This window comes from Carex rostrata, chromosome 10 (genome assembly GCF_964058835.1).
Source record: "Carex rostrata chromosome 10, lpCarRost1.2, whole genome shotgun sequence".
In the NCBI taxonomy this organism is placed as follows: Eukaryota; Viridiplantae; Streptophyta; class Magnoliopsida; order Poales; family Cyperaceae; genus Carex; species Carex rostrata.
The window spans coordinates 4,975,917-4,987,935 of NC_135927.1; the positions used below are offsets into that span (position 1 = coordinate 4,975,917).

Below are 12,019 nucleotides of genomic sequence, written 5' to 3' on the forward strand. Positions count from 1 at the left end.
TTTATTTTCTGAAAAATAATAAAAATAGAAGATTATTTTTTAAATATTTTTGAACAAGATATATCATAGAAGTTTGTGGAAGCATTCACAATTTTATGTTTCTTAAAATTTTATTAAAGTTTTAGATGGAGACACGTGTTCAGATAGTATTTTTAAATGAGGAGGGATCAAATTACATTATTTTATATTGACATATCTTGACACGATATATTTATAATACTTTTTTGTTATTTCAAAATTCAAACAGTAAATCTAAACCATTCAAAATGATTTTCATATTAAAATGTATTTGGAAACTAAATTTTACATTTTTTTTGAAATTTTTTAAAATCATTGTTTTTCAATAGTTCATAATTGTTTGAAAACAATAAATTTGTACACATCTTAATAAATACTAATTTTTTTTTAAAAAAAATGTAAAATTTGATTTCCAATCACATTTTAATATGGAGATCATGTTGAACAGTTCAGATCGACTATTTAAACTTTGAAATCATATAAATAACATATTAACATATGGTGTCAAAATGTATTACCATAAAATAATGTAATTGAATCCGTCCTCATTCTAAATACATATTTTGTTCATACTTTTGTACAAAAAAATACTGTAGTATATTAAATATAAATTTGTTATTCGTTAAAAATGGATATATACTTGCAACTTTTAACAAAATGTTATGATCGATATTTTTTTTTTTTTTTTTTGCTTGTAAGTCCTTAGACAATTGCATTAAAATATTGAAGTAAATTACAAGTATATTTCAGCGTAGATATTTAATTACATATAGATAACATTTATGATCGATAAATTTTGAACTATCGTTGCAAATTCGAAAATCAGTTTCAAACGATAATCATTTTAATTATGTTGCACCAGGAAGGCAGGAACATGCAATAATTACAAAGGAATCCATTTAAGAAGATTGAAACTGATTCACACAACCTGATTTCTACAAATTCCTACTTCTCAAAAAAAGTGGATCTGAATAATTGTGTGATTTTAATATTTTGTACTTTGTAGCGCTATCTACTTCACCAACCCCTCGAAATATCTCTCGTATGTAAGTAGTAGTAGAAATAATCAAGTGCAGCAATCATAGAAACGGTAGGTGGTCTCCCCCTTTCCTTTTCCCAACTCATCAGGCAACTTACTTAATGCCCCCTAACAAATCACTAAATGTGTACTAGCATATATATAGTACATCTTTTGACTAAATGTTAAAAGTAATTTATTCTCTGACAATTTCAGAAGAAACAACAAAAATTAATACTTGCACGAATCTTAAGGCATCAGCAGATTTGAGTTCAAGTCCTTCCCCACCGGTTATTTCATGCACAAATGCTTGATAAAAACCCTAGTTGGACATGGCTCAAGAGTCCAAACGTAGAACACAATTGAGGAACAAAGAAGGGGTGTTCAAATGATCGGTTCAGTTAAAATCGAAGTAAAATAGTCAAATCAAACTTTTTTTTTTCAGTTTTCAAAATTAAAATCAATTCGAACCACTTAAATCTATCAACTAATTAAGAACCAAATAGAACAAACTGATGCAAATTTTTATTTGATCAGTTGAATTGAAATAAGAAATTAATTTAATCATAGAAATAAAAATCAATCACAGATCAGGGCTCTTCTAATGGCACAATTGCTCAACACCTAGGGGTGTAAACGGAGCAGATAATGCTAATACCATATCTGTATTCGTCTTTCAATGAGCGGATACGGATACAGATAGTAAACATATATCAAAATTTAAAACCATATCCGCCTTAAATGGATAGGATACGGAATGGATAATCTACGGATACGAAATGAATAATTGTCGGATAATTGAGTTATGCACTTTAAGATAAAAAAGAGTGACTCGTTGTTGTTTTGAAATAGTAGCTAAAACCAATTTAATAGATACTAAAAACATACTACATTCACGGGGCTAAAGCCTTGAATGGAAAAGAATGGAGAGTGAAGAAATGGAGGTAAAAAGGATGGAAATTGCGTTATTATATCCCCATTACCAGCGAAAAAGAAATTAAATTGAAAACCATATCATATTATAATTTATATCATAACCGACTGAAATGAATATGAGATAATATATAACAACTTCTATCATGAGCAGTAAAGTCAAAACTAGTTGGAAGTAATTTTGGATATGGATACGAATATTCATCTTCATGAAATTATCCGTATTCGTATTCGCCAATTTTTGACCATATGCAAAATTATCCGTATCCGTATCCACAATTATCTGTATCTGTTTAATCTGAATTAGGATAATCTTCGGATACGGAGCGAATACGGAGCGGATTATCCGTATCCGTTTACACCCCTATCAACACCTCATCCAAATTAAGAAAATCACAAAGCAAACATATGTTAAATTTCACAAACATGAGCCAAATAACAAAAAACGAAGTAAATAAAAAATGAACCGAACTTCCACGGTTCGGTTTAAAACCAAATAAACCGAACCGTTTGGACACCTCAAAAGATGAGCACTGGTTTTTTAACATTGGTCTTTTACTACGGTATGCACCAAGTTCAGACAAACACCCAACCTATCCCGGAAATAGACGTTGTAATCTTATTATTATATTTTGTAGGGCACACGTGAAATTACCCAGTTGTGAACCTCAATTACTGAGTACCTTCCTTTATGAACCCGGCTCACCACCTCAAAACACCATACCGCCTCATTAGAGATAAGATCCCCCACATTTGCCTTGTGACACCTGAAACACGTGGTGAACCGAGCGTATGAAAACATTTCTGAAGTTGACCCCAAGCCTCTCCCTATTTCTACGGGCAGCAGAGCGCAGTTTCTCTTCACACCAAATACCTGACCGCTGTACCCGTCCTGACCGAATCCTATTTCTATCACCAACTGAAAAAAAAGAAAAGAAAATATAGTACAGAATTATCTCTGCTTCCCTTCGTCTTATATCAGCCGTTCAGATCTTAATCGGACGGTTGTGCTTCTTCCTCCCCCTCTTAGAAGTAGTGCCTTCCTCAAGCTCCGTTTTGCCTCAGAATTTCGCCAGATCTGCTTCCAATTCTCTCTCTGGTAATCTCTCCTTCTGATATCTCTCAATTGTTACTGTTTCTCTGCTTGTTAGGGCGTCAAAGCTTTGTTCTTTTGGTTCGTTTGGTGCAACTTTCAGTTATTTGAAAGAAGAAATTTTATCAGTTCATGAAATTTTCAATTTTTGAAAATTTATGCTTATTTTTGTTTTTGGTACTCTGTTTTCTTCTTGGTTATAGCTTACAAAGATTTGCTTATATAGATTAACAGAGTAGTTTTGGCTTCAAGCAACGCACAACTCATATGCAGCGCTTGTTTAATTCTATAATATGTGCGCTGCATGAAGCCAAACCTGCTCTGTTAAAATATTTAGCCATTTATTCCCTAGAATTCCGTCAAGAAAGATGCTGTTTTTAATTCGATTAGCAATTGAAGATTTTGTTTTTTCACATATTATAACAGAGAAGATTTGGCTTCATGCAGCGCAAGATTCATATGCAGCGTTTGTTTAGTTCTAATCTTTGTGTTGCATGAAGCAAAAACTGCTCTGTTAAAGTCTTTAGTCATTTACGCTTTAAAATTCTTTTAAGAAAGATGCTGAGGAGCAATTAAGATTTTGTTTTTGCAGTTATAAATTATAAACCCCAAAAGGTTTTTTTATTTCGCCTAATCGTATTTATTTCTCTTTATAAAAACAATTTTTTTTGCATGTAGACCTCAAATTTATAGAATAAAAAAATCTTCAATATTTTATTCGTTATTTGTTTTTGTGCATAGGAACAGAGAAAATCTTGGTATGGACAATAAATCAAAACACTGCTGCATACGATTCATGTGCTGCATGAAGCCAAAACTACCCTGTTAAAATCCTTACCAGAAAATCTGGCTCTTTTGTCTTTTTTAGAAAAATTAGATATTTTTTTGCCTGGGAAAGTGTTCCTCGATAGATAAGATAGATTGATAGATCTAACGGTGTCTGATACATGTCTTTATTGCAGCTGAGAAATCGTGACCGTAGAAATGGAGACTGCCACTCCTGCTACCTTGGTGCTACCCTCTGAGGTAAATTTCACGCTTTTGCCCCTCAAATCTCTGTAAATTCACCAATCAGGGGTCGTCATCTAGGTTTTGCTAGGGTTTTAACTTTTAAGGTGCTTGAACAACTTTTTCAAATAACTCCTCCAAATTTGAGAAATTTTGTTTTCTATTCTTGGGTCTAGAGTAAGGGGCATGTTTTGAATAAAATAATTTTCATAAAGAAATTAGATTTCTTTTTTGTTGTTAATCTCAAATAATAAGTTAATTTACTTTAATTTAGAATTCTTTTTTGCTGTTAATTCTCTTTTCTTAAAAAAATAAACCTTACAAATATGGGTTAAGGTTTTAACAGAGTAGATTTGGCTTATTGCAGCGCCAGAAACTATAAGATTAAATCATTGCTCCATATAATTCGTCCGCTGAAGTCAAACAGGCGCTGTTAATAACTTAACCCAAAAATTTCATGTGGATAAATAAGTGAACTTTTTCAAAGAGGGAAAATATCATTACTGTTGGAGTTTGTCGTGTAGCGTGCTTGGTGCTCCGCTCCCTTGCGCCGTTACGGAACTGAAAGGGACCGTTAAATTGCGTTTAAATCGAGATTTCAGTTCCGTGGCTGTGGGTCCCATGTGGGGAGGCATCGATAGAAAGAAAAGAAAAGAAAAGAAATGCGTTGCTTATATTTGCCGCATTATTCGATTCTTCTCGAGAAAACGAATATTCGCTCTTCTTTATTAAATTAAAAATTATTGGTCCTATTTTCAGATGTGTCCTCTAATAATTCTGAAATTTCTTTCTTCGTTTTTCTCTGTCTAGACATCCTTTCCAAGGGTTTATTATTATAGAGAGAAATCTTTAAGATAGAAAAAGCAAATTTATATTTATGTAGATAGACGTAGAAAGTTAGTAGTACAAAAAGTTATAAAAGATCTTAAAAATAGATTTCTTTTTAAATTAAAGATTTTGAAAAGAGCTTGCTCATGTTATGTGTGGGTCATATAACTCAATAACTCCTGTTTACTTCATAGTCCCTTATCTTCTATTTAATACAATTTTCAATTTTTTTTTTTTTTTTGGTTTTTTTCATTTGTGAAGTTTTGTCTCACACTCTTGATTTGTTGATATTAAAATTGCTAAATTATCTTTTACATGTTATCTAGGAACCTCTTTACAAGATGCCGGAGTTTAGGGCTGCTTCGAAGAAAGACGAAGACATAGAACCGGTTGATGCCAACGATGACGATGATGACGGGGACTTTGGTGAAGGTGAAGACGATGAGGAAGAAGGGTTTCCAACCCCTGACAAAACAAAACCTGATTCAGGCAAGAAAAATGTCGAGAACGGTGATGACGAAGATGAGGATGATGATGGAGTCGAGGATGGCAATGATGATGATGATGACGACGACGATGATGATGGCAATGATGACGAAGATGATGATGATGAGGAGGATGATGATGGAAATGACGATGAGGAAGAGCATGCCGATGAAGAGGAAGCTGAGCCAGAGGAGGAAAACGAAGATGACGAGGAGGACGAGGAAGAGGAGGAATTGCAACCACCAAAGAAGAGGAAGAAGTGAATGAAACCCTAACGGGTTGTCGATTTGCACGTCATCATGCTCTCTTTTCGGCTTCTGTAGTTTGTATTCTCGTGTTGTTGTCGTCATCGTCGTCTTAGATTTCTTTCTTTCACTTCAAATTTTTCCTTATCCCTTTTTCTGTCTTATCTAACAATTTGTGTTGTTGGTCTTTAGGATCTCTTTTTTTGTCTCTCTTTTCTATGTAGAAGAGTTGGTGTCTAATGGAAATGTCTGAAATTTTAAACAGTTAGGCAACTTAAATTATGAGTAAATTTTTATTTTTCTCATGCAAGAGTTTATCTGCTTTGTAAAACATAAAACAGGGAACAACTGATTGCAATTAAGCTTACTTTCTTTTCTCCAATCTACATTTAAGGAGAAAATGGATTCATTTATAACTGTTTTATATATAACAATAACATTATTTAATTTTTAATAATTTGAGAAAACATGGTTACAAAATTATCAAAATAAATAACTTTTATATTTTAATGTTGTACTGGAAAAACCCAAGCCACCAAATGTGGACCACTTAGCAGTGAACATATTTTTATTTCCAGTGAAGATTTTCTGTTACTCACTTTCATAGGCAATCCATGCGTCTCCTCCAAATATTTGAATTAAACGGATTATGCAAAAGGAAACACAGATGTACATAAAATCCGGTGAAAAAGCAGCATAAGACACGTGTCACACAGGGATTCGTGGTCGGACGAAAGTGGATCCCCATCAAGCGGATCTAATTAACCCAATCAATCCACTTGGAAAATGTTAACACTTCCAAAATTTGCACCAAATTTCATAGTGTATATTATAAGTGTTGTAAAAAACGGTTTTAATGACCTTAAACGTCAGTTTAATTGTTAACAATGACCAAACAGTTACAAATATACTAGTTGGAACTTGGAAGTATGTTTATGGACTTTTTCTGATTATTTGTGATTATTCCAGTTTATTTCCATTAAATCGTTCGTTTATTCTTGTGTTATTTTAGTGAATATTTGTTTTCATATTGCATTTTTTTATGTGACTGTGTGTCACAATATGGTTCATAAATTATATATTGTAGTTTTATTTGTGCTTGGATATACATCCAATATTTTTTATATATGTTTTCTCATTTTACTTATTTTGGAATTAATTAATTCTTCTATTATTTGTATAACATATATTTTTCTTACTTACTGATGTAATTTTTCAATTAGTACGTCATGTTCATATGTGAAATTAAGTTGTTATCATAAATTAAATTTAGTAATTTTATATTTAATTGCTTCATTATTTCAAATAATATTTTATTAGTAATTGAAAAAACTTAATTCTCGAATTTATTTTTGCATTAAATAAATGTGTACTTACATATGTAAAGTGCGTAGGTGTTATTAAGAAGAAATAAGAGTAGTATCATCTTATAATAATAAAACTAAGTTAAATTAAGTTGATTTGGTAAGTTTGATGAGTTAATAAATTCTTTTTTAATAAATTTTTAATATATACACATCATTTTAATGAAAAAGATTAATTGCTCGTATAATTACGATTAATCGACCGCATACCGATTCATTGCTTGGTGGTACTTCGTCCATTCGACGACCGCATATCGTTATTTACAGTACTAGTGTATATAGAGTCATATAAATTCTATGGCACTATACAATATTTTTAAATACGATTTACATATGATATGCAGACTTATATATGTAGATTTTAAAATAAGAATTCATATATATAAACAAGTATGCGGTAATATATGGTATCATACAAATAAGTATGTTGTAATATGCAATATTATATAAATAAGTATCCAGTAATATACAGTAATATGTGATAAATATGCAATAATAATATGCGGCCGCATATATGAACTGCATAAGGATTTCTATGCAGAATCCAACCGCATATGCATATGCAGACACATATACTGCATTTTACTTCATAGTGTATATAGAGTGAGTCTATGGTACTATGCAATATTTTTAAATACGATTTTCATATGATATGCAGACTTATATATGTAGATTTTAAAATAAAGAATTCATATATGAGGAGGGATCTGATTACCACAACTATTTTTTACATTTTCAAATTTCAATTCATCAATCCAAACTGTTCAACATTATCTCCACAATAAAATGTACTTCTAGATCAAATTTTATATTTTTTTGAATTTTTTACTATTTATTAAGATGGGTACAAAATTCAATGGTCTAAATTTGAATAGTTTTTGTAAAATACTTAATAAATAGTAAAAAAGTTCAAAAAAAATGTAAAATTTGATCTGGAAGCACATTTTATTGTGAAGATCATGTTGAACGGTTTGGATCAACAATTTAGACTTTGAAAATGTAAAAAATAGTTGTGGTAATTTTGTAGTAACTCAAAATTGTGGTAATCTAATCCCTCCTCTTCATATATATATAGAGTAAGGCTACCATATATACATTACAATGTATATGTATTTTTGTACATTGGACTATAAATCACCGGATTCAAAGTCCAAATAACTGATCCAAACCGTTCATCTTGTTCTTCATATTAATATGTGTTTGGAGACCAAATTTTATGTTTTTTGGAAATTTTTTACTATTTTTTATAGATTTATTGAAAATTGTTGTTTTTCAGACAAATCTGGACCATAAAAAACAACAATTTTCAATAAATCTAAAAAATAGTAAAAATTTCTAAAAAATATAAAATTTGGTCTCCAAACACATATTAATATGAGTCATGTTTGGTTGTAGACTAAAGTTAATGAGGCCTAACTTGATTATTCCAACTTAGGTTGATCTAAATTATTCATGTTTGGTTGATATCTAAAGTTATACCTTGACTTAAATTATTCCTTGTTTGATAAGAATTTGATGTCTTACGGCATGATTTGATATTACAATTTTTTTTGTCCTACAAGATTTGTAATAACAATAATAAAACTATTCTTTGTAATTTTTTTTCTTTTCATTTTGATTGAAAGAAGTTGTACAAGAAAACGAGTTATGTAAAAATTAATTCTATATCTTAGAGAAGCACATTGTATTTAATGAATCTTATTTAATTAAAGTTATATGTGTACTAATTTATTTGTGAAAAATGTGTTAGGTTGACGAACAAAAAAAATATTATTTTGTAGTACATTTTATTTAATTATTTTCTAGATTGCATATTTTGTTGATTTAAAAAGTTATGCCATTTAAAAAAAATATTGATTCTATAATTGATAAAGTTATAAGTTTCCGTAAATGAAAAAAAAATGCTTATTTTATATTTCTTAAAAAGTGATTAAAAATAATGAAAAGTTAGATCTCATACTCAATTAAAATTAAACCATCTAGAGATGTGATTTAGTTTAGGCCAATTTAGTCCGACCTAAAGATCGACTTATTCCGTCTTAGTCCAGCTCAATTAAACCATGTTTGGTGGAATAAGTGATGCCTAAAGCCCTTATTCCACTGTTTAGTTGACAACCAAACATGACCAATGGAGAACAAGATGAATGGTTTGGATCGGTTATTTGGACTTTGAATCCAGTGATTTATAGTCCAATATACAAAAATGCATATGCATTGCAATGTATGGTAGCTTTACTCTCTCTCTCTCTCTCTCTCTCTCTCTCTACACACACACACACACACGTATGAGATAATATACAATACTATATAAACAAGTATATGATAATATGCGGTAATATACAATCAAATATGCAATAATAATATGCAACTGCATTTACAAAATCGCATATATAAATTGCATAAGAATTTATATGTAAAATTCAACTGCATACGCATATATATAGATACATAAATCGTATTTTATTACACTGGTTCTATACATAGCACAAATTAGATCGACCATCAAAATTTTAAACATTCGAATTTATTAACCTTCTAATTTTGACCAATGGACTTTATACTAAATTAATTTGAACGTTTAAAATTTTCAAATGTAGATGCATCACTCGTAAGGTAGGCGGGTTTCAACGGTTCAGACTCGTCATTTGAAACCGATTTGATGGATTTTGGAGTTAAGCTCACCAAATACTTTGGTGAGCTTAAGAACACCATAGTTCTACTCATTTTAAATAGGGGTTATTCGGAATAGCAATGTGCATTCAAATAACATTTTTGGTATTCAGAATAGTTAGAATAGCTATTATTTTCTATTCCTTGTAAATGTTGGAATAACTACTATTCGAAAGTATGAAGAGAAAAAAATAAATGCTTCCTTCTCAGAGTTCCGCTAACACAGTTCTAAAATTATAAAATTGGCACCACTTCCTGTATCTTCACATCGTGACAATTTATTTGAGACCTCACTTGTCTATCTTTCCTCTTAATTAGTACCTTGTTAACACAATTCTTTATCGGTTACAGCTATTCACTATTTCAAATGTACAATTCAAACAATATTTTTACTAATCCGAATAGCACCATTTTATACTAATCCGAAAATCACTATTTATTTTCTATTCTTAAATTTCACTATTCTAGCTATTATAACTTCCATTCAAACATATCTCTAAGTTAAATAAATCTATTTTTGAACCATATAATTGTTTCGTCAATTTGTTTTATAGTTTAATAAAACGAGCCGGTTAAACCGGGGTCCATTGGCTCAAATGATTAGAGGTGTTTATTAGATCCGGTTTAATCTGTTGTAAGTTTGGTTCTATTTGGTTTAGTAATATTTCAAAATCGATCAAAAATCGATCAAATCGAAATTTTTAAACCTATCTCTCGTCTGAACCAAATATTTAAAGAGATAAAAAATTATGACATAATGTATATCGTTTGATTCAGTTCAAATCCGGTTAGATTGAACCAAACAAAGTTTTAAATTACTCTTAAAACAATTCAAAAATTAACGAAAAATATTTATTTTTACAATCTATCTTTCTTAGTACGGTTCAACCGAACAAACTGCAATTAATTAGTTTGGATTGTTCAGTTTGATTTTAATGTGGTCGATAAGTTCATTTGTCGTTTGTACTTTTAAAAATCGAACAAAAATGTAGTTTGTTTATTTTATTTCAGATTTACTTCAAACCAAACCGAACGGACAAATAAGGGTGTTCAAACAGTCAGTTCGGTTTAAATTTTAAACCTAAGTGAATTACCAAACTCAATTTTTTTTCAGTTTTCAAAAATAGAGCCAAACCAAACCGATTAAACCTATCAACTGATTAAGAACCTAACCGATCCAAACAAACTAATGTAATATTCGGTTTGTTCGGTTTAAACCAAAGTAAATATATTGGTACCACTATTAGCGAAAAATAATAAATTGTCATACACAACAATAGAAATTTAGTTTTAATTATTGTTAGTCAAACCAATATAAACCGATTGGTTCAGTTTAATCGGTTTTGAAAAATTAAACCGAACTGATTCATTTAAATTAAAATAATTTAAAATTTCAACAAAACCAATTCATTTAAACTGAAAAATCAATCCATTTAAACTGAAAATTTTCAAATTTAGTTAGAAACCGAACCGTTTGAACACCCAGCCGATAAACGCCCCCTCATACAAATACGACAAAAAGATCGATTTTATCCGGTTGAATCGAAAAAAAAAAACGGCGATATATGACCTTTGAAAGGGTCGAAAAGCCTATGTTTTCATGTCCCAACACAAAACGGAACCCATGACATGACCATTCGGCCAACCCAAAAACCAGCAACCATGCATGCATGCAAACAACCATGCATGCATGCAAACAACCATGCAACAAAAATATAAGACCGCCTAACCAAAGCCCAATCGTTGTAGTGTAAATTTCTCAAGGAAACAGATCGAGGTGGCGTTCATGCAGCACAACCGCTTGCTGCGCTCGCCTTCTTTCAAGCCTTCTCCTACGCTTCTCTGCCGACCTCTCTATGTCTTCTCTGGATCCAACTATATGCATCTTTGTGCAGAGACGAATTTTGAATTTTCGTGAGAAAATAATAAAAAAAATTGAATCAGATTAATTTAAACTTATTAACTAATAATTAGATACTCGATAAAAAAAATAATGCATTGACTTATATTTTTTAATGCTCTGACTTGTAACTTTTTATGCTTTGACTTATAATTCTAATTACGTACCAATCATAATTAAAAAAAATTATTTTGATTTTAACAATAAATTTAATCCGAAATACAAATCAAACATCCAGAGGGGGGCAAAAATATTTTTAAAGAGATCAAAATCGATCGGAACTGAAAGATCACCACTAGAACTCAAAATCCAGAGAGAGCGGCTAACCCCCTCCTAGGACCATATGGGTCCACTCCTGCCTTTGTGTGTCTACGTATTCTTTTACATTGATGGCGGAGGAATGTTCAAATTTCCTACCTTATAAAATTCTGACATTTAACTTTTAAATTTGAGTTA

At 30.7% G+C, this 12,019-nt stretch overlaps 1 protein-coding gene across 1 annotated transcript; it reads left to right on the forward strand.

Annotated features, from left to right (window-relative positions):
* Window positions 1–2,827: 2,827 nt before the first annotated feature.
* On the forward strand, window positions 2,828–5,893 carry LOC144561041 (uncharacterized). Its single transcript, XM_078310261.1, has 3 exons — window positions 2,828–3,068; window positions 4,025–4,088; window positions 5,225–5,893. The coding sequence occupies exons 2-3, from the start codon at window positions 4,047–4,049 to the stop codon at window positions 5,645–5,647; spliced, it is 465 nt and encodes a 154-aa protein (XP_078166387.1). The 5' UTR covers window positions 2,828–3,068; window positions 4,025–4,046; the 3' UTR covers window positions 5,648–5,893.
* The last annotated feature ends 6,126 nt before the right edge of the window (window positions 5,894–12,019 follow it).

Bases quoted from the DNA above. Each gene is read 5' to 3' on its own strand.
- LOC144561041 (XM_078310261.1), top strand. From the start codon at position 4,047: ATGGAGACTGCCACTCCTGCTACCTTGGTGCTACCCTCTGAG. The intron at 4,089-5,224 runs GTAAATTTCACG...CATGTTATCTAG, and splicing joins CCTTGGTGCTACCCTCTGAG to GAACCTCTTTACAAGATGCC.